This window comes from Haliotis rufescens, unplaced genomic scaffold (assembly GCF_023055435.1).
Source record: "Haliotis rufescens isolate VD_foot unplaced genomic scaffold, xgHalRufe1.0.p SCAF_11, whole genome shotgun sequence".
In the NCBI taxonomy this organism is placed as follows: Eukaryota; Metazoa; Mollusca; class Gastropoda; order Lepetellida; family Haliotidae; genus Haliotis; species Haliotis rufescens.
In genome coordinates, this window is record NW_025963791.1 from 30,589,148 (window position 1) to 30,616,461 (window position 27,314).

At 40.4% G+C, this 27,314-nt stretch overlaps 2 protein-coding genes across 2 annotated transcripts; one reads left to right on the forward strand and one right to left on the reverse strand.

Moving 5' to 3' along the window:
• Nucleotides 1-853: 853 nt before the first annotated feature.
• LOC125378090 lies at nucleotides 854-7,650 on the reverse strand. Its single transcript, XM_048392939.1, has 6 exons — nucleotides 7,596-7,650; nucleotides 6,549-6,598; nucleotides 5,397-5,557; nucleotides 5,160-5,244; nucleotides 1,077-1,271; nucleotides 854-888 (listed from the first exon to the last, which is right to left on the reverse strand). Exons 2-6 carry the CDS (start codon nucleotides 6,586-6,588, stop codon nucleotides 854-856), a joined length of 516 nt encoding a protein of 171 aa, XP_048248896.1. The 5' UTR covers nucleotides 6,589-6,598; nucleotides 7,596-7,650.
• A 10,166-nt stretch (nucleotides 7,651-17,816) lies between these two features.
• On the forward strand, nucleotides 17,817-27,035 carry LOC124132625 (beta-1,3-galactosyltransferase 5-like). Its single transcript, XM_046496626.2, has 2 exons — nucleotides 17,817-17,902; nucleotides 25,695-27,035. Exon 2 carries the CDS (start codon nucleotides 25,705-25,707, stop codon nucleotides 26,872-26,874), a length of 1,170 nt encoding a protein of 389 aa, XP_046352582.2. The 5' UTR covers nucleotides 17,817-17,902; nucleotides 25,695-25,704; the 3' UTR covers nucleotides 26,875-27,035.
• The last annotated feature ends 279 nt before the right edge of the window (nucleotides 27,036-27,314 follow it).

Below are 27,314 nucleotides of genomic sequence, written 5' to 3' on the forward strand. Positions count from 1 at the left end.
CTGAATTAATATCCAAACGCCATTTTTGACACCATATATTTAAAACATTCAACATTTTCTGTAACGAGTCTTCGTCTTCAGCTAACAAGGCTATATCATCAGCATACAACAAAACTGATAACACAGAACTTTCAATAGGTATGCCACAGTTTAACTTATTAATTTCTAACACCAAATCATTAATATAAACGGAAAATAACGTTGGCGATAACTTGCATCCTTGTTTAACGCCCAAGGTAACATTAAAAGATTCAGTGATAAAACCATTGAGCTTAACTGCACACTTTACGTCCATATATAAGGCTTGTATAGCTTGTAGCATTTTACCATGAATACCAACAGACATAAGCTTGTACCAAAGGCAATTGCGATTAACCCTATCAAACGCCTTCTTAATATCAACAAAACAGACATACGTAGATCGTTTAGAGGCTTTACGGTTATTAACAATATTGTAAAGTGCATATAAATGATCAGTACAGTTTCTCTTAGGTCTAAAACCATTTTGCTCTTCCACAAGAATATTATTTGACTCCAACCACTTCTGTATCCTACAGTTCAGTATACACGTGTAGACTTTACAGGGTATTGATATGAGAGTAATGCCCCTGTAAGACAAAGGATCTATCATCGGGTAAGTGAGTGAGTGAGTGAGTGAGTTTGATTTTACGCCGCTTTTAGCAATATTCCAGCAATATCACGGCGGGGGACACCAAAAATGGGCTTCACACATTGTACCCAAGTCGGGAATCGAACCCGGGTCTTCGGCGTAACGAGCGAACGCTTTAACAACTGGGCTACCCGACCGCCCCTTTTTCAGGTAAGGAAAAGGTCTCATGAACACCTGAAACTTTCAGGACATTATGCCAAAACAGTAGAAATGAGATCCTGTTAAATGCAAGGGACTGATTTGAGCCCAACAGGGAGAGATCTGAGCCAGGAGTGAGTGTTTTAGGCCTAGTAGAGGGGAGAGACCTGAGCCTAGGCTCAAATCGCTCCAGAGTGAATTTATAGGGGATTGTTTTGAGCCTGCAACACCGGCCCTGAATCTTTTTTTAATAAAGAAACCCACTTACTTTGGTTTGGCCTAACCTTGTCTTGCTTTTCAGCTCTCCTTTTCCGGAATTCGTATATGTATTCTTGAGCAAAATTCAGTTCATGAGTGCCCACTTCCACGTTTTTTATTTTTCCAGATGTTAGTCCCGTAATCCAGGAGTCGTCCTCATAGAGTCTTCTGATCCCATGATCAATGACTACACACACCCTCTCGGCTGTAATAAAAACAAGAATCATGAGAATGCAATAATGTATCGGAAGACATGCATGTAAGTATGTAATTACTAATTCCTGCTGGCAGCAGGGACCCATCTTAATGAGACATCACCACGTACTTTAAATCCCCGTTGGAATATCTCTGTTGAACTTTCTCCCAATGCCCCATGCTGATCGTAGAGCCGAGTAATGACTATAGGCTAGTCATGCTTGATGACTTTGATGATGTTGTGCCATCCATGGCAGGACTGCTGACTAAAGAGCTCTCGTTTACTCACATTATGTTGTCAGTATACAAATACACACATGCCTCCCTTGTTCAAGGAAACAGCTTAAATGTGCACTATACCCGTTCCGTATGGATTCAACACCGATCGTCACATGCTTGATAATGGTCGCTCCTAATTGTAATAAAGAAGTTGTTCATCCATATATCTTATCCTTACTTAGTAATCCAATTTCTAAATCCCCCTCAAAGAAGTTACTGGAGCATAGTGTTTACTGTAGGTGGATGAAATGTATTTAATGTTTACGGTAGATCGGAAATATTGAAAACACAAAAACGTGACAAAAATGTCACGTCATCATTCCTTAGTGCCACCCCTTTTGTACATCTCAGTTTTAAAGCCAAATCTGAAATAAGGTATTAATCAACCCGAACATTTGCATATTAATGTTTCAACAACATTTCCCCCAAAATATCTCACTGAACTCTTTCCAGTCTTCTCTCCACAGAGAACTCTCCGATCTCAACAACAGAAACTATTTTCTATTCCGAAAATCAGAACATCCACGTTCGGCGAAAAACCATTCTCTTATTCCGCAGCGATTCTATGGAACTCTCTTCCAAATAATGTGAAATTATCTCTTTCAGTCTCTTAAATCACACCTCAAAGCCCACCTTTTAGACAAACACTGTCAATGCTAAGCGCCCTGAACACAATGTTTTGCGCCTTTTATGCGCTATATATACATGCATCAGAAGAAAAATTATTTATTTTTGTCTCACCCATAGTCACAAAATACATAACACCACAACATAAAACATTGCCACCATTCAGGGTTATGAGAGATATTTAACATATAAACAAATTATAAATTAAATCATATATTTAAAACATATAAGTATTGGGTCACACGAGCAACCTGCACTTACAATATCAAATATTACCCACGATATAATATCTAAATATAACCTGCAATACAATGCTTAAAGACGACCCGCAGTGTAATATTCGGATACCGACCGCTGGAAACAGTGCTTTGTAAAAGAAATAAATTAATATTATATTATCATGATATATTTACATCCATACGTCGTCGAAACATCAGGGACACTGTTGCAGCTAGGCAATGTTGTATCTCCTCGTTTTGCATAACGTAAACAAACTGATTATTTTTGGCTAAACTGAGAAAATTATTGTCGGTGGTGTGAGCATCCATCAGTAAGTTACAACGGATATCCGAGTATAGTCTGCAGTTCATTAGGAAATGAAATTCGTCTTCTACGATATTTTGATTACAATAGTTACATGTTCTTTCCTCAAGAGGAATTGGTGGTCGACTAAATCTTCCTAATTCAATTTGAAGAGGTAGAGTGCCACATCCCAATTTAGCAAGATCACTTCTATGTTGTCTGCTTCTGATTAATTTAACGTATGGTTCTGTGCAGGGATTAACTTTAAATTTCCTATAGGTACGAAGCTTATTACCGTTGGCTAGTCCCCTGTAATTCCACAGGTCGTTAAACCACGTCACAGAGTCCATATGGATTAAATGTTCTTTAATGGACTAAAAATCTTGATTTGACACCTGCAGTATATTTGGTATATCGATGCCTAACTTCGCAAAGACTGATTGAACGTTATTTATCCAGGATATGAACTATTCTGTCTTGTTCAAGGATCGACAACTTCTTACATAACCTAATGACTTCAATTCTCTGCAGGGTAAGCGAAGACAGCCAACCCATCTCTCCCCTCACAGCCAAGTTAGAGGTTTTACAGCTGACCCCCAAGGAAAAACGGCTTGCACGGTGCTGGACGTTATTTAAACATCTAAACTCTCTTAGTCAGTCCCCAGATTCCGGACCAGTAAGACAAAATTGGTTGTACTAAATTACTATATAAAGTATTATAAACTTCAAATGCTCATTCCGCCCATAGTTTTAAATTTACTGATAATAACACCAAGAGCTCTGTTAGCCGACTTAGCTAACTCCTTGGCAGCAAAGTTAAGGTAAAGATTCTCATGTAGCCACAATCCAAGGTATTTATAGGCTTTGGAATAATCGATCACTTTTTCTTCGATATTGAACAACACATTAGATTTTAAACAGGTTGCTGATCTGTAATGAACGACTTTAGTTTTATCTCCGTTTACCGATAACCGCCATTTCTTACACCATTCTTCTAAAACGTCCAACATCGATTGAAGGCATGATTCATTGGGCGCTATAAGTGCAATATCGTCGGCATAAAGTAACATGCTCAAGATTAATCTATCTACGTTAATACCACATTTTATAGAATTAATATCATTAGCTAAATCGTTGATGAATATTGAAAATAGTGTTGGCGAGAGTACGCATCCCTGTCTAACCCCGATAGATACCGGAAACATATCTGTTAATTGAACATTTATTCGAACCCGACTAGATGTATTTGCGTACATGGACCTCACTGCTTCATAGAATTTTCCCGTGAGACCAACTTGTTGTAGCTTATACCATAAACATTTACGGTTGACTTTATCGAAGGCTTTCTTTATATCGATGTAGCACACGAACGATGATTGTTTATTAAGCTTACGAGTTTCTAAAATAGAATAAAGAGAATACAAATGTTCAAGCGTTCCCCGTTTTCTTCTGAAACCATTTTGTTCATCAACAAGTATTTCATCATCTTCTAGCCAAGTTGAAAGTCTACAGTTTAGTACATCGGAGTATATTTTACCCGGGACTGACAGCAACGATATTCCTCGGTATCCTAACGGGTCCCTCGGGTCTGTGTCAGTTTTCTTAATAGGATCAATAATGCTAAGTTTCCAAAGTTCAGGATATGTTTGTTTTTCGAAGCAGAAGTTGAAAAGTTTATGTAAAATTTCTATACATTTGGCGTTTTTCAAAGCTTCAGTGGGTATCAAATCTTGTCCCGGTGACTTCCGTCGTTTAGATCTTTTAACGGCGCTCTGTACCTCACTCAAAGTTATAGGGCTGTTTAAAACATCACAGTTTATCGCAGATGGAAAAGGTTCAGCTATTTGTTTAAGCAATTCGTCCGATATATGCCTATTATGATCGTCATCGTATGAGTTATCGTCATCGTCAGCGAGCAGGGAACTGAATGATTCTTTCCACGTGTTCAAAACTGTTTGTTTATTAGTAGATATACGGTCCACTTTATATACTTCCCACGGAATGCTATGTGATCTATCATTTGCAACACCTATATCCTACCAATGCTTTTCCAAAAGTCACGGAGGTTATTGGAGTTACATTCGTCTAACTGTCTCTGCTGTGAAGATTGTTGATACGATTGTTTATGTTTACGTAAGGTTTTATCGAACTGTCTCCTTTTGCTTATATAAACTGATTTGAACTGATTCCGTTTATGAGATCCCCGACACTTGAGCCACTCATGCTCCGCTTGACACGTAGTATCCCAGAGTGTTCGCAGTTCCTCACACCAATAGGGTTTGTACACGGATTTAATGCGAGACCTCCGCGACTCCCGACACCCGACGCTTCCATCGGTCCTATCGAGTTGTTGGTGCATGAATTTAACGAACTCGTCAAAGGCGGCGTTAACTGTAGTTCTATCTTCGAGATCGTGTCGATGGCTTTTATGGCTATAGTGGTTAAAAAGATTCTTGTAACATATACTTAATGTTGTAAATACGTATCTGGTCATCTATCTCTTTCTGCGTCAATCTGGTGGCGATAGAGTCTGTTCCTTGCGCTACTTGAACCTTCTACAACCAGAGGATTACTGATTACTTGAATTGTATACACCAGCTATTCAGTGTGTCACTGTTCTATGAAATAATGTAATAATTGGCGACAGATGACAAAGATTAATAACTTTATCTGTTGGTCTAAGCTAAGGTCGTTGTGATTCTTTTACCTTTTCTTTTGCCTCTTGAAGAAGGACGCAAGTGTCCACCACATCCCTCTCGGTAACATTCTTGAGTTTGGGCAAACGTCTCAGTACACCTATGGTTTCCTTTCTGTTGTCCTCGATTGTTTGGTCCTTTCCCAGTGCAACGTCAAGATCGACGAGTACGTCTGTAAGTAAACCACATAAACTAAAGCTTCCAATACCCAATAGATAACCTGACAGTGACGAGTACAGCGTATCAGGATACAAAGGTCTTTGACGCATAAGTTCATGAGCATCCTACGAGTAAGAATTTGTCTCATTGCATCGATAAGAACGAGGTCTTGTCGAACGGTTTCGAGTCCAGGATACATAGAGCTGAAATACTGTCGTGATCTTTCAACATGGAAGTACTATCCTTGAAGCCCTCTCTTCTGAAGGTTAGTTATCCCAGTTTTGTACAAGGTCAAATTCTGATCCTGGTTAAATCGCCGACCCCGCACACTGAAAATAGGTAAAAGTCACTTGGAGCCAGATTTGGAGAACAGTTTGTTTGTTTGTTTGTTTGTTTGTTTTTTAACGCCGCACTCAGCAATATTCCATCTATATGAAGGAAATCTGTGAATAATCGAGTACTAAGTATAACTGATGACATGCATCAAGCAAGTCAGGAAGTCTGACCACCCGATCCCGAAAGTTGCCTCTTACAACAAGCACTAATTCTAACCCGGATTTTCACGGGTTTCTAGTAGTGAGTGAGTGAGTTGGGTTTAACGCCGCTTTAACAGTATTCAAGTTATATCATGGCGTGTCAGCTTAATGTGGGAGGAAAGCCCGAAGTGATGCAGGTCTCAGACGTTTACCACTTCGGTGAAACCCACGAGCACGGGTATGGTGCTGACAAACCTGGAAACATAATTGGGACGAACCGGGTTTCGAACCCACAATCATAGGTTTCTGGCGTGCCTAAGGGACGCAACTCTGCACAGCGAATCGCGGCGCCTCAGACGATTGGGCCACCCGTGCCCTCGGGTTTTTAGTAAAAAAGGTGGAGGGGGTGGAAGCAAATGGGAATGAGCCGTGAACCAAAGTGTACTCATAAAGCATCGATGGTGGAAACCATTATACAATAGAGATTCACGGGATAGAATTGGTCCTAAAAGAAATGGTTATACTTACTTTCAGATGGGTGAACTGGGGACGACACAACAACGCCCATTGTGATTTTACTTGAACATCAGAGAATCAAAAAATAAACATCGGCACAAACCCTTTTAAATTGATTAAATATTATTGCACCTATGAAGCTTCAAAATGTCGGAAATACGTGACACTGTGTGCATTGTGAAAATTCTATTTTTATCTTCTTGGGTGTCTGCAGGGTAGCAGTTATTTTGATTTTTCTTCCAAAAGGCTTGATTAGTCTTCGTAGACAACAAAACCTATTCCAATACGTCACCATATTCCCCGACACCATTCCTTAACCCGTTACTCAACTGAACTGCTTACTGTAATAGATACGAGACGGGCGGCTTTTGATTAAAAACAGTCTTACACTGCAAGTGTTTGTTTTGTTTGTTGTTTACCGCCGCACTCAGCAATATTCCAGCTACATGACGGCGGTCTGTCAATAATGGAGTCTGGACCAGACAATCCAGTGACATCATGAGTATCGATCTACGCAATTGAGATACGATGACATGCATCAACCAAGTCAGCGAGCCAAGCACAGTCGCTTTACATCAAGCAAGGGTTGCTGAAGACCTATTTTCACCCGGACCTTCGTGGGTCTACACTGCTAGTGAGTACATGCCACTTTATCAGGGTGCTTTCAGTGACCCATCAGCAGCACTCATCCTTGAAGTGGGGAAATGTTTAAAATTCGTCATGAAAATTTGGTTGATATGAATGTTGTGTGCTTTGTATGCTTTGAACTCTCTCAACAATCATATAATGAAAGGTTCATCTTGGGTCAAGTATATATACAACACGTCAACGCCAGAGAATAACCAGTCTCGATTATCCGCCGAAACAGATTCAATTGGGCGTAAAGCCGTCTTTCGATTTTAGTCACTTTAAAAGCTTTCCAAATCGTTTGGAAACTGACATATATCTCATTATAATAAGGGATTTGGGTGTGAATAGCATCCAGTCAGTGAGTTGCTCACTACTTACAGTCCTTGATCAATCAGTGGACGGCGCCTCAATATAAAGTATGTAGCTAACACTAGCTTGTTGTAACCTCCACCCCAGCTGTGCGATCAATCTTTCAGTAAGTCAGCTATATTCCCCACAGTGCATGCAGATCACGAAGACCCAATGTCGCCATATTTTGTAACAAGAATATTACTATCACAATGTACCTGTAAATAAAAGTGATGTCTTTCGACATCAATATATTCACATACGTCATCTGCATCTATGTTAATTTAATGTTTTACAAGATTAATCCACTAGGTTGTGCACTAAAATTCTACTAAATATATTAATGTATTTATCCGTTCATAAAAAGTTCATATGTGACACGACTGTTTATGGCCCCGATAAATGTTAATACTGGATTGAGTAAGGTGTTAGAATACAGTTTTATGACTATTGAATTTACAACGTCAAAGCCAGTAAATAATTCGAAACACATTCCATTAGGCGTACAAGGCAAAATAGTCCTGTAAATATGTGAATGGATCACTAACAATCAGTGGTAGCACCATGTGTTCGCGAAACGGGTTAACGTGTCCTGCCCTGACTATTGGGTGTAGTTATGTTGTGTATATGCATATAACAAACTACGGCTATAACGAGCTAAAATTAGTGGTCCCTTTGAGTTCGTTATAACCGTAGTTTACTGTACATTGATATACCACTTCAACCTGTATTGGTGAACTAGACAAGATAATTTACGATTGTGTCGCATACGGTAAAGAATAAACATATAACACGTTATTTAAGCAATAACATGTGCGCTATCCAGCCTGTCAAAGGCCAATGAGATACTTCTTGAAACATGATTAAAACAGATAAATTGACCAAAACTGAAAGAAATATCTAGTCTCAGAAATGAAAATATTTTCCAGAAAAACAGTTGCTTAATTATCCTAATGAAAAATAATCCAAAGAACGGAAAGACTTTCTTCATTTTCGGAAATTGAAAATGCACTGATCTAGATGTGCCAACTATTATAGACTTGTATTGGGTGTATTTGATTCAGTGTCTGCATGGTCCGATGAACGTATTTCAGTTCTATCACGGCGTATCATCCTACTGAAGAAAGCACATCGTCATGCAGAAGCCAGAGGTTTGCCACTTCCGTGACACCTGTGAAGATAGGTGCGGACGGTGTTGCAAACCAATGATCTTAAACTGTAGTGATTAACTATGAAGTACTTACATGAATGTATAGTCTCCAATCGTTCTGCAGATAGAATTACATTCACCCACACCCTTTGGTATGTATGGTCGTGTGTCATTGGTGCACAGCTTTATACTTGCTCAAAACAGCCATGGGTAATAAAAACAGGTATCACGTGAATTCCTGGAATAAGGATACACCCCACCTCAAACCCCACCCCCACCCCCATGGGTTTGTGTGTATGTGTACGTGTGTGTGTACGTGTGTGTGTGTGTATGTGTACGTGTGTGCGTACGTGTGTGCGTGTGCGTGTGTGTGTGTGTGTGTCTTCTTGTACTAGTCCGGACTGATGCCGATTTACAGTGCTACCCCACTGAGATACCATGCCGCAGTTTAACATGAACACCCCAATCAGACACAGTATACTGATTCCGAGCCGAAAAGTCCTTGTTTTGGCCCCTTAATGCCGAGCGCCACACAGGGTAACAACAAGTACCATATTTTAACGTCTTTTGGTAAGGCGCGGCCGGGGATCGAACCTCGGACTTTCTGTTATCCGGGCGGACGTTCTACCACGAGACCACGGAGGTGGTCTAACAGACATTAACTGCCTTTTACTATATGATAGTGATTCATAAACACATGGTCATGATATAGTTCGAATCGTAAATCGAGTCTGCTTTATGCAGAGGGGGCACGGGTGGTCCAGTCGTCTTAGGCGCCACGATTCGCTGTGCGGAGTTGCGTCCCTTCGGCACGCCAGAAACCTATGATTGTGGGTTTAAATCCCGGTTCGACCCCGATCATGTTTCTAGGTTTGTCAGCACCATACCCGTGCTCGTGGGTTTCACCGAAGTGGTTAACGTTTGAGACCTGCATCATTTCGGGCTTTCCTCTCACAATCAGCTGACACGAGGGTTTCCAACAGGTCATAGCATTAGGACCGAGTGCTCGGATGTCTATTGTCTTCGTTCATTATTTCAAGGGGACATTTTATAGTTTTCACCGAATATACATTGCACCATGTTGTCACGGAAGAACAATAAATAAATAGGACACGTAGGCAAGCCAGCTGGCTAGACTCATTGTATCCTAGATGCAGCTATCGGTGTTCACGGACAGTAAAGGGATGAAGGGGGCAAAAGGAGCAAGGGGAGCAAGACGGAGCCCCGAAACGTCGTGACAAAGGATATGTCGTGAGCTGCCATCCATAAAAAAAGTGCAATGTATTCATGTTCTCCCAACTTCTAAATGTCTATCCAATACGATAAGGTAGTAGTTTACTTCAAGGTCATTAAATGCTATTAGACAATTGAGTTAAGGGAATATTCGGATCAGGGAATATTCGGTTCTGGACCAGCGGTTGGTAGGTTGAGAAACCATCATCACATTGTCATCAAACATCACAAATTTCAACCTATATACAGGCACAGATGCTGGGGTCTTGATTCTTACCCCGGAAGGCCCACGGAGGCGATATTATCTCAATTTATCTCCGTCATCCTTCCCGTCGTGTAGTAATTGTTTTAATTGCTGACGATAATGGCTTAATGAATATTGATGGATTGAGCATATTTTTGTTATTATACACAACAGTTGAATTTGTCCTGTTCACAACTACAAATATACGAAAAGGAAACCCCGGTCATCTGAGACCATAATAGGATGATTATGAAACCTTTGTGAATATTAATGGAATTCAAACTATTTGCGAAAAAGGATAAATGACAACAGGTAAACACTGACTAAAACTGTCATAATTTTAAGACTTGAACGCGATTCAGGGTAACAGAAAGGTAACACCCACAAATACCATTATTACACGTACAGCTTGAGGTATGGACACATTGTTACCAACCTCATAAAGTGAGTGAGTATGGTTTTACGCCGCTTTTAGCAATATTCCAGCAATATCACGGCGGGGGACATCAGAAATGGCCTTCACACATTGTACCCATGACGGGAATCGAACCGAGTCTTCGGCGTGACGATCGAACGCTTTAACCACTCGGCTACCCGACCGCCCCTCCAACCTCATAAAGACCAACAGATAGTCATAGCCACGTGTACCAATGCATCGATTTGTAGTGTTGAACACCGTGCCTGAACTATTGTGATGCTCCAATCTGGTAACACTAAGCGTCAGGTGGCAGCACATGTTAACGCCACCCAGAGTATTTGGGTATTCTTGCAACGATACCAAAGTACTGGACCTTTTTGCATGTGTCACGTCCTTATGTCACAGCAAAGAGGCGGGACAATTACCTTGTCGTCACGTCGTTAAGGGATGAGCACTTTAATGTGACACGTGTTTGCATTATCAGGACCACCACAAGGAGCAGGTAACGCCATGCTGGTCTCCGCTCTGACTTCTCGAAGTCGGGCTCGTGACACCTCGTCATAGACAAGCTCGTTTACAATGGTACAACGATTAAGTCTGGCGTTTGAACCAACGAAAAGAGGGACACAGCTCAAACGTTAACCACTCCGGTGAAACCCACGAGCACGGGTATGGTGCTGACAAACCTAGAAACATGGTCGGGGTCGAAACGGGATTCGAACCCACAATCATAGGTTTCTGGCGTGCCGAAGGGACGCAACTCCGCACAGCGAATCGTGGCGGCTACGACGACTGAACCACCCGTGCCCCCTCTGCATAAAGCAGACTCGATTGTACGATTCGAACTATATCATGACCATGTGTTTATGAATCACTATCATATAGTAAAAGGCAGTGAATGTCTGTTGGACCACCTCCGTGGTCTCGTGGTAGAACGTCCGCCCGGAGAGCGGAAGGTCCGGGGTTCGATCCCCGGTCGCGTCATACCAAAAGACGTTAAAAAATGGTACTTGTTGTTACCCTGTGTGGCGCTCGGCATTAAGGGGTTAAAACAAGGATCGGACTGGTCGGCTCGGAGTCAGTATACTGTGTCTGAGTGGGATATTCATGTTAAACTGCGGCATGGTATCCCAGTGAGCTAGCACTATAAATCGGCATCAGTCCGGACTAGTACAAGCAGCCACAGAAACACACACACACGTACATGCACGTCGCTATATGCAATGAAGTGTAGCTAGTCTTGTTGCATCTTTCTAACTGCCGATTCCAAACCGTCAAATGGTATACAATCAACAAATGTATTACAAAACTAACAAGGGCTTCCCGGGTCAAGAGTACCGGATTGGCTTGTAGCAAGGCCCTTCGAAATCAAGCTCAAACGGCGAATCAAATCGACGACAGGAATCACTTTGCACTACAGTAAAATACGTTAAAACGAACACGCTTATAACGAACTGACGGATATAACGAACTTAATTTTTGGTCCCGGCCATTTTCTGTATAGATGTTGTATATATGCTTACAACGAACTACGGTTATAACGAACTAAAATTTGTGGTCCATTTGAGTTCGTTACAACCGTAATTTACTGTACCTGAATGTTGCCCCGCCGGTGGCACCCGCTACAAACACATGCAAAGGCTAGTCAATTGTTCACCTGAAAAACACGGGAACGGATGGTACAAGTCAACATTGGGATTTGCATCTGACATCATATTTGTCACTGATGCGTCAAAGTTGGAATGTCCTCCACATTTCTACCATAAACCTTTTTGAAGAGTCGTATGACGTTCTTTGAAATCTTGGTAGAAAGAGCATGCTCGATTGTGTCTCAAACACCAAAGGCTGGAGCTGCTGGAATATTGCTCGATATGAAGGGAAAGTTGACTCTTGGAAAGGAAGGGTCACTTGACGGTGCTATCGGGGCAACATACTAACACCTGTTGTTGTCCCGTTCGCAAGGCGTGTTGGTCGACGTTTTGTCTTTCTGGACGACAACGTCAGTGCTCTCCAACCACGAATCTTCAATGTTTATCTCTAGCAGCACACCATCCACAGAATCCCATGGTCATCATTGAGCCCAGACCATTTTTTACCCATTGAACGCGTCTTGAACAATTTAATGTAAGGAAAGATTAAAGTGTATCGTTCCTTCAAAAAAAGACATGAAAATCAAACATCCTCGTGTTTATGATTGGAATCCTAAACGCTACTTCGTGTGCAGAAACCGTTTCAGATATCAATACTCTCAATTCGTTCTTGGTGTGCATTCATTTTGCAATTGGGACAATGACAAAGTCCCATCTTGCAGACAATAACTTCATCTGAAGCAAAGACGCTCAATGGAATAGGTTTCATTGGAAAATGTAGGTCTTGCTCCAGCCTCCATGTGACATATTTCTATAACAATGGTTGTCTACGACATGAGTGAGTGAGTGAGTGAGGTTTTACGCCGCTTTTAGCAATATTCCAGCAATATCACGGCGGGGGACACCAGAAATGGGCTGCACACATTGTACCCATGTCGGGAATCGAACCCGGGTCTTCGGCGTGACGAGCGAACGCTTTAACCACTAGGCTACCCGACCGCCCCGTCTACGACATGAGTATTGGTCGATACGCATTACGCATTATGCATTACTACCTCATTTCAGTACCCGTGAAGATCTGGGGTGAAGATCCGTAAGAGGCGACTAACGGGATGGGTGGTCAGGTACGCTTTGTTGATGCATGTCATCGATCCTAATTGCGTGGATCGATGCTCATGTTGTCAATCACTGGAATTTCTGGTCCACACTCGATTATTTTCAGACCGCCGTCATATAGCTGGAATATTACTGAGTGTGGCGTTAAACAACAAACAGACAAAACATCGTTTCAGCAAGAGACAAGCTATTGTGGTTTGACGTTTTATTCAGGAAACTTCAGGATACATAGAAATGGTTTCCTCAACAGACAACTAAGTATATTTAATTTCCTTTAAAATAACACGTGTTTTAGTACACAACATGTGATTTTTACCGTTATACTTACCTTCACGTCAAACGGTAATTGTTTTCAAATAGTCCTTGTAGCCGTCGTATACATGAAATTGTAAACGTGTTCGTCAGGCGAGACATTTCAAAACATTATGCAATATGAGGTGTTGATGATCTTCATATAGTTTTTACACATGCCCATGCCTTTCGCTGCGTCACAACAATTATATTTCATAAAATTTTGTTATCTTTAAACACCAATATCGAAAATCAATCAACAGACACAAGAGATAGTAAGCACTTCATCAGAAACTGTTCGTATATGGATTATTTTATCTGAAACATGAATACTTTTGATGAAAGACATATTTAACTGTAAGGAGGCGGTCTGGAAGCCTAGTGGTTAAAGCGTTCGCTCGTCACGCCGAAGACCCGGGTTCGATTCCCGACATGGGTACAATGTGTGAAGCCCATTTCTGGTGTCCCCCGCCGTGATATTGCTGGAATATTGCTAAAAGCGATGTAAAACCATGTGCACTCACTCACTGTAACTGTAAGACAATGAGTGAAACGGGGTTCAGCATGAGCTTGAAACTACAGGCGGCCCAGTTGATGGGTAAACACAACAGAAGTGTGTTGATTGTACATGTATATGTTATGTAAAGGGCATAAAGTGTTCAATTATTATATCCTCTGATTTCTAGTATTATGAAACCCAAATGAAAAAATACATTCTCAAAAAGAAAGGACCAGGAGAAATGTAACTTAAAATGTTATTTATGGGTACACACAGTTGTGTAGGCGCGTCTTATTATTTTTAGGCGCTCAAGTTGGACGTAACCCTGACATGATAAATTATAATTAGAAAATACTAAATTTGAATCGGAGTGACTTTCAACCAGACTATTGGAGAGATCTGCAGAAGTTTAACAGTATAGTGTGAAGTATATATCACACCTACAATGTCGACAACTGTAATGACCAGTCTCTTTTGCTCTTAATTCTTTATTCTGGTTTCTTTCATTCTTTCTTATCTATTTTTTGTTGTTGCTCTTTTGCACATACACATTGGCTGAAACAGGTGAGAAGCTGTCTCAGTGCTGAACAAAAACAGACAATTAAATGTCTATACATATTAAACAATAATTAACTTCAAGAGAACTAGGCCCACATTTGAACTTCATGGGCAAGTAAGGCAAGGTGAGCTTCTACAGAAGAACTAACACACACAGGGTGAGCAATTATCAGTTCTAAACACTGGAGAATTACTAAAAGTTAAGCATTATATATGTAATGTTGCATTGCATTTACATTAATTGTTTGAGGCTTGGTGTGAAATTGTGAAACTGGCTTACCATTGTTTCAGACCATAAATTGGTCTTGGTGACTTGGTGACTTGGTGACTTGGACATGTGCCTTCTGGCTCCCACATGGCTTGAAAAACTGACTCCAGAGCATTTACCTCCCCTTGTTATATATTTAGAAGGGCAGTGGCTTAAGACCAGTAAATACAAATTTTAGAACTTAAAACGGAATGGGAATATTACAAATTGCCAAAAAAAACGGAAAATGAATATACCCTTTTAGAAGTTAAATGAAAACGATGAAATTTTGACCACTACAACAACTAAAGAATCCTTTTCGGCTAAGAAGAGGGTCACATGAACATCTGAACGCTTTTGAACTGTATGCAAAATCCGAAAAAAAGTAAAAAAATGTAAAATGTGGCCGATTGATTTGATTGAGTGAGTGAGTGAGTGAGTTAGTAAGTATGTTTTACGCCGCTTTTAGCAATATTCCAGCAATATCAAGACAGGGGACGTCAGAAAAAAGGCTTCACACATTGTACCCGTGTCGGGAATCAAACCCGGGTCTTCGGCGTGACGAGAGAACGATGTAACCACTAGGCTACCAGACCGCCCCTGTGATTGATCAGAGGCTTGAGAGAGTGTTTTGGGCCTAGTAGAGGGCAGTGATTTGAGGCTGCTACACCGGGATATGTTTTGTATTTGCATTTATATTCGTTTTGACTGGTTGAAGATTTTTTCTGATGAGGATTCCCATAATAATATAATACAAACAGAGGTTCAATTTCAACAAACTTGTTAGCGGGGTAACCCAGTCGTTCTGAGTTGCCGAAATTCTTTGTGCAGACTTTCTTCCGTCCTTTAGGCTTTCCAGAAACCTATGATCTTGGGTTTGAGTCCCGATGCGCCCTAATTATGTTTCTTGGTTTGGCAGGATCCTATAAGTTGAGAACATCTAAGATCCGCATCACTTTCCTCACAACAAGCTGACACGCCGTGATTTAACTGGAATACTGTTCCTACTTGTGGTTGCCTTTGGGTCTGGTGATACCATGAAATATCTGCCATGGTCGCTGTACAACTTTCCACGAAATACCCGAGAAAACATCGTGAAATATAAGCGCAATAAATTCATAATCATAAATTGATAGTGGCTATAAGTAAACTACCGTCCAAAAGAAACTTGGCAGCCTATTTGAAGTTCGATAGCGAAACAACACCAAAACATAAACGAACAGAATAAACTGTATTGTAAAAATGAATATTTACCACAACCTTAGGCAGAAAGTCATAACAATAACATGACAAGCGAATTAAATATGGCTGGTAATGTTCAGGTGGGGTATGCTCAACAGTTTTTCATTACACGTGCAAATGACTAGCTCGGCACAAAATGACTATAGATGGTGTTTGTGTCACCCTAGTAGCGTGTGTGACCTCCATTGGCTTAAATGCAGGCAAACACTCTCCTACGAACTGAATTTGTCAGTCGCCTGATGACGTCACGTGGGATGCGTCGCCATTCTTCGTGGAGGGCCTGGATGAGTTCATTCCTGGTGGTTGGAGGTTGTTGTCGTCGTCGATTTTGCCTGTCCATGAAATCCCAAAGGGGCTCTATGGGATTAAGGTCTGGTGAACGAGCTGGCCAGGGCAACACATGGAAATTGTTCACATTAAGAAAGTTTTGCACAATGTTAGCAGTATGTGGCCTAGCATTGTCATGCTGGAACACAATACCCTGTGGTTGTTGACGAAGAAATGGAAGCACAACAACGCGTAAAACCTCATCCCTGTACCGTACGGCATTCAAGTTACCGTTAATGATGACCAATGGCGTCCTCTCATCAGCACAAATGCCACCCCACACCATGACACTCATACCACCGAAGGGTACGACCTCTTCGACACAACAACGAGCAGTACGTTCGCTTCTTCGACGATACACACGGTGTCTGCCATCAGAATAGAACATACAGAACCTACTCTCGTCAGTGAAGAGGACACGTTGCCAATCACGTCGTTGCCAACGCCTAACTGTTCGCGCCCATCTCAGTCTTCGACGACGGTGTTCATTCGTCAAAAGTTGCCCTCTGTAAGGTCTATAGGTTCTGATCCCTGCTGCCCTTAGTCTTCTGGCTATTGTCTGCCTGCTGACCACACGACCCAACGCATTCGCTGCCGATGACGTCACATGTAGGAATCGATTACGCAGGTGCAATTTGCGCAGGTAGAGATCTTCATGGGTCGTGGTCACCCTTGGTCTGCCTGTTCTTGGCCTGTCTGATGTGCGACCTGTTACTCTCAATCGCTGGACCAAGTTGACAACGGTATTACGGGAGCAGTTGAATGTTCTTGCAACATGCGACTGTGTTGCCCCCATTTGCAGCATTCCTATAGCCCTCTCGCGCTGTTCTTGTGTTATCCTGGGCATTCCTTTGGTGTTTTTTCTTCATACTGCATCTCTAAGAGATAAACTTCGCAGTTTTTCAAGCGATTGGTCACGTGCAATTTTAAAAAAACGCGAATATTGATTTTACTTCCAAAATCATTTTCCCACAACAACACGTGCACTACACTTCAGTAATTGCACGAGTTTTTATTCGATGGGTTTAGGCGACTGGTTTTGGCTTGGTTGCGTTTGGGTGAAAGTATCTGTGTTTCAATAATTTCATTTTTCAAGTTGCCAAGTTTCTTTTGGACGTCAGTTTATATATGGCTATAGTATTATAATATCTGTAGTATATTTTGCACATTAATATTCTATTTTTTATGCTGCGCACTTAATCTTACCTGTTGCATGTTGTAGAAAAAATACCATTGATTATGTTCTGTTCAAGTGTATGTTAGAGACATAATTTAATGACATTCCCACTATTGTGGTATGTTATTGATATACATCGTATGGAAGGCAACAGATGCAACCTCCACGGGAAGTGCATTATGGGTAAATTCATTCCCTCGTACTCGAGAGAGTCAGCTTGCATCAGTCTGAGCGCGCACGGCTCAACAGTTCGTATCTACCTATCTTCATCTATCTAGTTATAGTGACGATTATCTGGTAAGTTGATTAAAATCACTTTACATGCCGATAATACATATATAGTGTAAAGGTAATACTTTGGTTATCAGTAACCTGTTTTGGAACTCCGTTTTACAAAAGTCAAAGAAATATATTTTGTTATTTATTTTTCCATACACAGTTATATATTAGTACAGGATTTATTCTAGTGTATATTTATGATGAAATATTTGAATATACTGTATAGTATCCGATTAAGTAGTATCGATCTATTTTCATGAGTTTTCATATATACCAGGGACCGGGCAAATTCATTGCAAAACTAGGAGGAGGATTTTGATTTTTTCAGTTGTGAATTTCAACCACCATGTTGGTTATGTCCGGTATATGACGTCTACATTTCTCAAACGTAAAGGTACCCACCATGTTATAATGACATGTTGTTATAATTAAATGCCGGTCGATTAAGTCCCGCTTTAAGGACGAATTCTAACCCTGAATCCCCACGGCATTGCAAATGTAGTTTAAATTACTTGATATATGCACATATGAACTTAGGGGCAAACCAAGCTTTTCCTCTCAGTTGATTTCAACATGAATGTATGTTTGATTTTCAATTAGGAGATAAACCCACTGTGTTTTGAATTTGATATAGTCCCACTGGTGAGTAGATACCTCTTATTTTAATATGGAACCGAGGGCTTTAGAACAGTAGGTTTATCTCCATTCTACAATGAAGACAAGTGACGAAAACTGTGCTCCCTTTTGCAACGCTTAAATACACAGTTCATAAAGGTCGGCTGGCTTTGAACATTTCGAAAAGGGTCAGAGGTAGTTATAAGTGTAACAAATATTACTAAAGTTCACCATTAATATACCAATAGTCTTGAGTTGTTTAAAATACGGGTTAAAAACTCATAGTTTTCAAAAGGGAAGTTGACAAATAGAGTTATAATAAGATATATCTGTTAATTTCTTTGTAACCAGTTGGACTGAAGTCATTTCTTGGAAATCGAATGTGTATCTTTCATTGTAGAGGTGACAGATTGTAGAAATAGATCAAATACGTGAACTAACTTATTTTTCAATTTATTAACATTCTGCTTTTTATATTAAATGTGTAAATCTTATTATGAGTTAGTAATTTCGCCCAGCAAATAATACAAATTCAAAATAAACGCTAGCCAGCCAAAGTTGGTAAAATTGCCAACATTCATAGGTACATTTACCAAAAGTATGCTGCAAAAACATCACCATTTCCACCTCAAAAATTAATACAAACTAATTTTTTTGCACATTTTGATCTCTTGTATTTAGCCATTTCACGTCTGGTTTAATGTGTCATTTGCTTGCCGTCATAATACCACAAGAACGTGATAAGTTAGAAATATTTATTTCAAATTTCGTTTTATTGTAGGCTTCATATTTTGCATGTCTGAGTCGCATGTCAAATAAAGATTTTATGTTACGGCTACAGTACGGTATAAAGCTTTTCCATTGAATGAGTGGTCGGTCACATGACCGCGAAACTGACGTTCTTCATTGAACCAAATTATTTTCTACCACACAGAATTACCCAGCCACACCTTATTTTTAAAAACTGTAGCCGCAATAAGTGATGCTTAAATAATCAAATTTAACTACAGTTCTTTCAATTAAATAAGTAACACACTTGGAGTACTTTCGTATGCCCCTTTTCTATGACTATATTGTTTTATAAGGGACACTATTGCCGACTGATTATTCTAATAGCTGCAGAAACATTTAAGGAAAAACGCATCTTGACTCAATAAATAATATTGTCGATAAAAATATAAGGAGAACTATGCTGGTGAACATAAGATAAAAATTTCAAAAAAGGGACTCTACCATCATTTGATTCACACCTCAAAATCATATTTCCTTTTTTTTTTAATCTTCTTAATACTCTGGTATTGCCTTCGTGGTGTATTAGACAGAGCCTCTGTCCCTAGCTTACACAAAACAAAGTGGTTTCCCATAGACTTCTATAGTAACGTTACAATTTTTTAATAATTAAGCATTCAACAGCTATTACCTGTACGTGTGTGCACAGTTTGGTCTTAGAGCAGCAATAAAAACAAAACAAATGACTTAGCCAGCTCCTTTTCCGAGTACAGGAAGCTGAACACACCACCCCCAGAAGCAATTTTGAACATATTTGTTCATTATACTTATACACAATAAACAACCGTAAAAGCTATCTAAAGGTTCTACATCTGTGTGCTATATTGACGCAACGAAAGCTTTCGATCGAATAAGCCTGACTGTCTCTGGTAGATACTGCAAATTTAAATGGTAATTTGTTCATTGTTGTTTAGTCGTTGTAGGAATACAATCGGTCACGAGTTTCTGTAAACAAGTCCAGTTGAAAGATACAGTGAGGTGGATGTAGGGATATGTTGGGTTGTGTATGTATGTGAGTAGGCAGTGTATGGGTACACGAGTGTAGCCGGAGATATTGTGAGATGGATGTAGGGATATGGTGGGTTGCGTGTGTATGTGAGTAGGTTTAGTATACGGGGGAGGGGGGGGGGCGAGGAGGGGGGGGTGCAGATATAGTGAGATGGATGTAGGGATGTGGTGGGTTGTGTGTGGGTATGTGAGTAGGTTTAGTATACACGGGTGGGTGGGTGTAGAAAGAGTGAGATGGATGTAGGGATATGGTGGGTTGTGTATGTATGTCAGTAGGTGTAGGATACACGGGTGGGTGTCGATATAGTGAGATGGTTGTAGGGATATGGTGGGTTGTGCATGTATGTGAGTAGGTTTAGTATACACGAGTGGGTGGGTGGGTGGGTGTAGAAAGAGTGAGATGGTTGTAGAGATATGGTTGGTTGTGTATGTATGTGAGTAGGTGTAGGATACCCGGGGGTGGGTGTAGATATAGTGAGATGGATGTAGAGATATGGTTGGTTGTGTATGTATGTGAGTAGGTGTAGGATACCCGGGGGTGGGTGTAGATATAGTGAGATGGATGTAGAGATATGGTTGGTTGTGTATGTATTTCAGTAGGTGTAGGATACACGGGGGTGGGTGTAGATATAGTGAGATGGATGTAGGGATATAGTGGTTGTGTATGTATTTCAGTAGGTGTAGGATACACGGGGTGGGTGTAGATATAGTGAGATGGATGTAGGGATATAGTGGTTGTGTATGTATTTCAGTAGGTGTAGGATACACGGGGGTGGTTTAGATATAGTGAGATGGATGTAGGGATATAGTGGTTGTGTAGGTATGTGAGTATGTGAGGGTTGGCGTAGATATAGTGAGATTGATGTATGTGTGTGTTAGGTAAGGGGAGAGTATGCGGTACATTAGTATGGATAAATGGGAGGACGGGGCTCGGGCAAGTGCCACCAAGTACATTTACTACTACGCATAGGGCCTTTACCACCTGAAATAAAACTTTATAAAATGAAAAGTGTCTCACTATCGTTGACAGTGAGATAAACAAACACATGTTCTTGAAAGTAAGATGTAAGCAGTTTTCTTTGTAAACCATTGTGTTTAGAGAGGAGAGGTGGAGTATTGGGGGCAGAGTTGTATGTTACTTAAAATAACATTTTTGAGGAACCAACTATTGTTTAATGACTCCACGTAAATAGTACTACAACCGATAGATAGGACTATTCCAACCTAAAATATGTTTTTGTTATTGAATGAAAAGTGTCTCACTATTGTTGACAGTTAGATAAATAAACACGCGTTCTTGAAAGTAAGATGTAAGCAGTGTTAATGTTTTTGTAAAACCATTATGTTTTCAGAGGAGAGGCTGAGTATTGGGTCAGAGTTGTATGTTACTTAAAATAACATTGGTAAGCACACAACTTCTGGTCAATGACGCCATGATAACATATATGCTGTGATAGTGTTACTATTGGAGGTGATTTACTGAATATAAATGTATAGGGAAGTTCTTGATCCCTTGATGGTAGATATATTAATTGTTTATGAAGAATAATCGCTCATAAAGTTGTATTAAACTGTTTTTTCATTCATTTTTATGTTTTGAACATATTTATTCATAATGGTAGAGGAGTTTACTTGATGGCATTTGATATTAAGTTATAACATCGGGATGTTTTCCTGAATGTCCTTGATGGTCAGGTGGTACTTGTGACAGTTGAAGTTTAACTTGAACTTTTGAACGTTCAACAGTGACTTTTATACACAATGACCCCGTTATTTACGGAAAAAAGGAATAATAAACATTTTAGTTGAATGTTGTTTTTTTATGGGTGGGAATTGTCCGGTGGTAATTGTCTGGTCTACAATTGTTTGGGTGGCAACTGTCCTGCTTCCGGGGGGACATGCGGACTTGGGTTGGTCTGAGTGGGTGCGCTTGTATTTGTTTCTACTCACGTCATATGTTTCTGAAAGATTTTAGTGTCTCATAGGCCAGGTGTTATACATATCCTCCCAAAATATCAAGTATTTATATACTGCACATTGCGTGAAACTTAAACAACATTCTTCTTCTACTTCTTCTTCTTCTTCTTCGTCTTCTTCTTCTTCTCTTCTGCTGCCGCTGTAATGCATCATCTAATTTGATGAACACTTAAATATTTACTCTTTGCTTTGGCGACAAACCCCCTCATTATCCTTATCACCTACGAGACTGATTTTGACAAATATTCGCAGTACGGCCATGCAGGGGATCAGTGAAGATTCAGTTGGCCACCGTCCTGCGAATGAACCAAGTAAACCAAGGTGTCTGCTCGCTGAATCTGCTAGTACAAACCGCCACACGCAATATGAGTGAATTAATCTTAAACGCGACGTTTTACACTTATTCTCCTCGCCTCTAATTACTATTGATTTACTTGCACATGTCGCTTCATGCAGCCCGAGAAACAGTACTTCATACTGTGTTTCGGACAATATTTAACAGCAGCATATCGCCGCGACAAACGGACACAGCTATTGAAGCATTGTCTCCGCGCCGGTATAGTATTGATGAGGTATGGATTTCTTTGTGAAATTGGTAACGTATTATTAGCTACTAGCTGTAAAATTTGGACATAAACATTCAATGTACAGCTGGGTGAGCTGTAGATTTAACCGCGAATTGAATTTGGAACGAACACTCGTTTTGTTTTCAAAACAAGATCTTTTTAACCAACATGTCACTGAGCAATTTTTCTTGGGGTAAAACCTTAGCACGGTTTATTTTCTTCCCTATTTATCTGAAACAAATCCAAGTTTTGTGTGTAAGTGGCGGGTTTTACCGGTAGAACAGGAAACCTGTCGTTGTTTTGACTTTTTGCGCCTAATAGAAACCGTTTCGGCAGACGGTCGAGACAGGTCGTTCTCTGGCGTTCCTTGACATCTTACAATCTTATCGTATGGAAGCATGTAGTCAGGATTATCAACATTCTGCGGTAAAATTACCAAAATTCTGAGATAAAATTACGAAAAGTACGCTGTACAACATTACCATTCCCACATAAAAAAATAATACAAACTCAGTTTTGTCTTTTGCACATTTTAATCTCCTGTATTTAGATATTTCAGGTCTGATTTGACGTGGCAACTTTATGTCGTCATAATTCCACAAGAACGTATAAAAGTGAGAAATATTTATTTCAAATTTCGTTTGTTTTTTGGTAGGATTCATATTTTACATGTCTGAGTCGCATGTTTTAATTCTTTTTTTAATGTTAAGCACGGCTAAAGTACGATCTAAAGCTTTTCCATTGAATGAGAGCTAGGTCGGTCACATGACCGCCAAACTGACGTTCATGTTGACGTTCATTCATTTTTCACGGGACTCTTCTTGTAATAACGACACCACTGACAAACTACTTCTCCATCACGGATCAATATAGAAGCGCTGTTTCTGATCATTTAGAGCCTTTAACCTTGAAGTTCGGGTTTTTCATACGTTGGGAAAAGTCAGAGAGTTTCACTGAATGCTCATTCCAGAATACCCTCGCTACGAGCCATCCTTGTGAACAAACGAAGAAATGCACATCCAAACTATGGACTCGATCCATGTCTAGACTGACAAGTGACAGTCTGCAGCAATCTATAACTTTACATTAGTATCTTTTTGACTCCTCTCTATAATTACCTTTCTGATCAATGCTGATTAACTCATGTGATCGCCACAGGTTCATGAACCATTTCGGGAATCTTTCCCGGCCATTTTGACGTTCCGTATTTGGTGCAGTGAGTGAGTATAGTTTACGCCGCTTTTAACATATTCCAGCAATATCACGGCGGGGGACACCAGAAATGGGCTCCACATATTGTACCCATGTCGGGAATCGAACCCGGATCTTCGGCGTGACGAGCGAACGCTTTAACCACGAGGCTACCCGATCGCCCACGTCTTTGGTGTAAATGAATTACGACGTGATGTCACTGTGACTGACTTACTGACGTTTCTACTTTACATTTGGTTGTCGTCGTGCGACATATTTAATCATTTAGATTTAGTTTACATTGATTTTTTTAAGTTATCAAAATAGTTGACGACTTTTTAGAAAACGGGTTTTATTAAAACCTTCATCTGTGGAAATACAAAAACCTCAGTCCATTTCATCATATATTTGTTCAAATGATGATTTACAGGCAACAAAATAATTGGGGGAAAACAATACTTGACCTTAAAATATGTGGATACGTTATAACTGTTGTGCAGTCACAGACGTCTTGGAGGCAACGAAATGTCTATCTGAAATAGTTTCAGCTCCGTATTTGGAAATATCGTACAGTGATGTCCATAAGTATAAATACGGATACCTGAATTAGTTTAAGTCTTCCTCCAGACATGAATGCAAGCACCTTTGCTGTCACTTGGCCATTACTTCGATATTTTATTTCAATTACATTAGTGAGTGAGTTAGTGAGTGTGGCTTTATGCCGCTTTTAGCAACATTCCAGCAATATCACGGCGGGGGACACCAGAAAGGGGCTTCACGAAAAGTACCCATGTCGGGAATCGAAGCCGGGTCTTCAGCGTGACGAGCGAACGTTTTAACCACTAGGCTACCCGACCGACCTCAATTACTTTAGTATTTTATCAGTATGTTAGAGGGATAAAGAAGGCGGGGGTATAACCATACTTTTCTACCTCCATTTTCGTCGTGGACCGCTGAGACGTTACGAACTTGTTGATGAATTGGCCGATGCAGCGGGGAAAGTATGGTAACGACTTACTTATACCCGGATTTAACACACACACAGATATAGCATTCCTCACTTTCAAATATTTCTTCCATCACTCATCCCCGGTGAATGAGTTGGAATGCCTGTGGCTTGCAATTGACAAATAAACTGACCGACGTTCGTATCCTAAGCGAATAAAATAATACCATCTGGACACTGCCTTTTAAAGCCCCAAACTTAAACCATAACATATATACCTTAAAAACTTAATATCCCCTAATTAATTCCACACCCTTGGGTTTCATGTAAACGTCTGAGACTTCCGGCTGACACGCCGTGATATAACTAAAATACTGTTCTGAGCGACATTAACCATGTCACTCAATGTTGAATCCTCACAGAATAGTAGTCTTATTAACCGCGTCGGGACAATGCTGTATCGACTTTCCTACGCCAGGCAATGTACAATTCAAAACAGCTCTCCAAAGGTTCAGTTTAGTTTATTTGCCCTTCTTTAACCTAATCACAAGTTGATTAGAGTAGAAATTATTACATATGCAATGTTAGCTCGAAGGAGCGTCAAGGACTTTTGTGGGAAAGCATTATTCTGGCCATAAATTATCGTTCAAATGCCAGAACAACGTAAAGAAAAATACATCAACATTATACCTTGACGTCATGTTTCTTCTCTTTCCAGATTCCAAGAAATGCGGAAATGTGTCATTGTTCCATGTATTGTTCTTGCTGGCTGTCTATTTTTTCAAATACACTACCTGTTCACGCACGCCAAAGAGAGACATATTTCAAAGAACAGAAATGACGTAAAGATTCAACAGGACATGACAGCTGTCCAGACGAAACCAGTTGACTATAACAGGACGAAAAATTCTGGTGCATCTGAAACCCTGGCAGACAGTGTACAAAACGAAAAAAGAAAGGCAGACCAAACCAGAACAAGAAAAGTACAACCATTCCAATATCGATCAGTTATCAAAGAATATACATCATTAATAAATTGGTCATATTTTACCAAAGAGAGAAATAAGGTATTGACTAAATATTCATTTGATTCATTTGACATACTACCTGAATCCACGAAAACAGATGACCAACCGTACCTTATAATCATGGTTTTATCAGTTGCACACCATTCGAGAACCGCAATAAGGAAGACATATGGTAGTGTTAGCCGTGGTCTAATGTGGCCCGGTAGTAACCTTCCTCTGAATACAAAGGTGATATTTCTTTTGGGACGAACATCAGATATTCGTCACCAGGTTAATCTTCATGCAGAAAGCAACATCCACGGAGACATATTGCAAGGGAATTTCATCGACTCTTATGAAAACCTAACGTTGAAAGTTTTAGCAGGATTGCATTACGTCGCGGAGTACCATCCAGGGACACAGTATGTTTTAAAGGCGGATGAAGACACTTTTACGGACGTTGATCTTGTTGTGAGATTGCTGAAGACACTACAACCCCTGAATTCAGTTCTAGGACATGTTTACGAGAAACCATTTGTTGACAGGAATGGCAAATGGAGTATAAGTGAATCCGTCTACCCTTTCCCACTATTTCCTAACTATGTATCGGGCAATACCTACGTGCTGTCAATGGATTATGGAAAATGTATTCTTGAAAACGCCAAGTACTATCAATACATATTCATAGAGGATGTCTTCATCACTGGGATGATGTCCTTTGTCTGCAATGCCACGTTGTACCATGTGTCTGGGTTTACGTTTTGGGCAGAAAGTCGCCCTGTGCCTAAAACCTTTTTAGGTGGAGCAAAGATATCCGGCACACGTGTAACGGACACACTGAAGTACGGCATATGGACATATTTGAATAACTGGTATCACACGGGGCTTTAGGAGTACATATGGAATGGTGCTGCGTGTATACGTCTCGTATGAGTGAGTGAGTGAGTTTGGTTTAACGCCGCTTTTAACAGTATTCCAGTTATACCACGGCGTGTCAGCTTAATGTGGGAGGAAAGCCCGAAGTGATGCAGGTCTCAGACGTTTACCACTTCGGTGAAACCCACGAGCACGGGTATGGTGCTGACAAACCTAGAAACATAATCGGGGCGAACCGGGATTCGAACCCACAATCATAGGTTTCTGGCGTGCCTAAGGGACGCAACTCTGCACAGCAAATCGCGGCGCCTTAGACGACTGGGCCATCCGTGCCCCCACGTCTCGTATGAACGCAAGTATACAATTAATATATTATATAAGATTAAATGCCATGTCACATTTGTTTCTTAAATGATACTATACAAACTATAAAGGTGACGAAGGGGAGATTTCAA

Bases quoted from the DNA above. Each gene is read 5' to 3' on its own strand.
- LOC125378090 (XM_048392939.1), bottom strand. From the start codon at position 6,588: ATGGGCGTTGTTGTGTCGTCCCCAGTTCACCCATCTGAAA. The intron at 5,558-6,548 runs GTAAGTATAACC...GTTTACTTACAG, and splicing joins CCCAGTTCACCCATCTGAAA to ACGTACTCGTCGATCTTGAC. The intron at 889-1,076 runs GTAAGTGGGTTT...TGCATTTAACAG, and splicing joins CAAGGTTAGGCCAAACCAAA to GATCTCATTTCTACTGTTTT.
- LOC124132625 (XM_046496626.2), top strand. From the start codon at position 25,705: ATGCGGAAATGTGTCATTGTTCCATGTATTGTTCTTGCTGGCTGTCTA.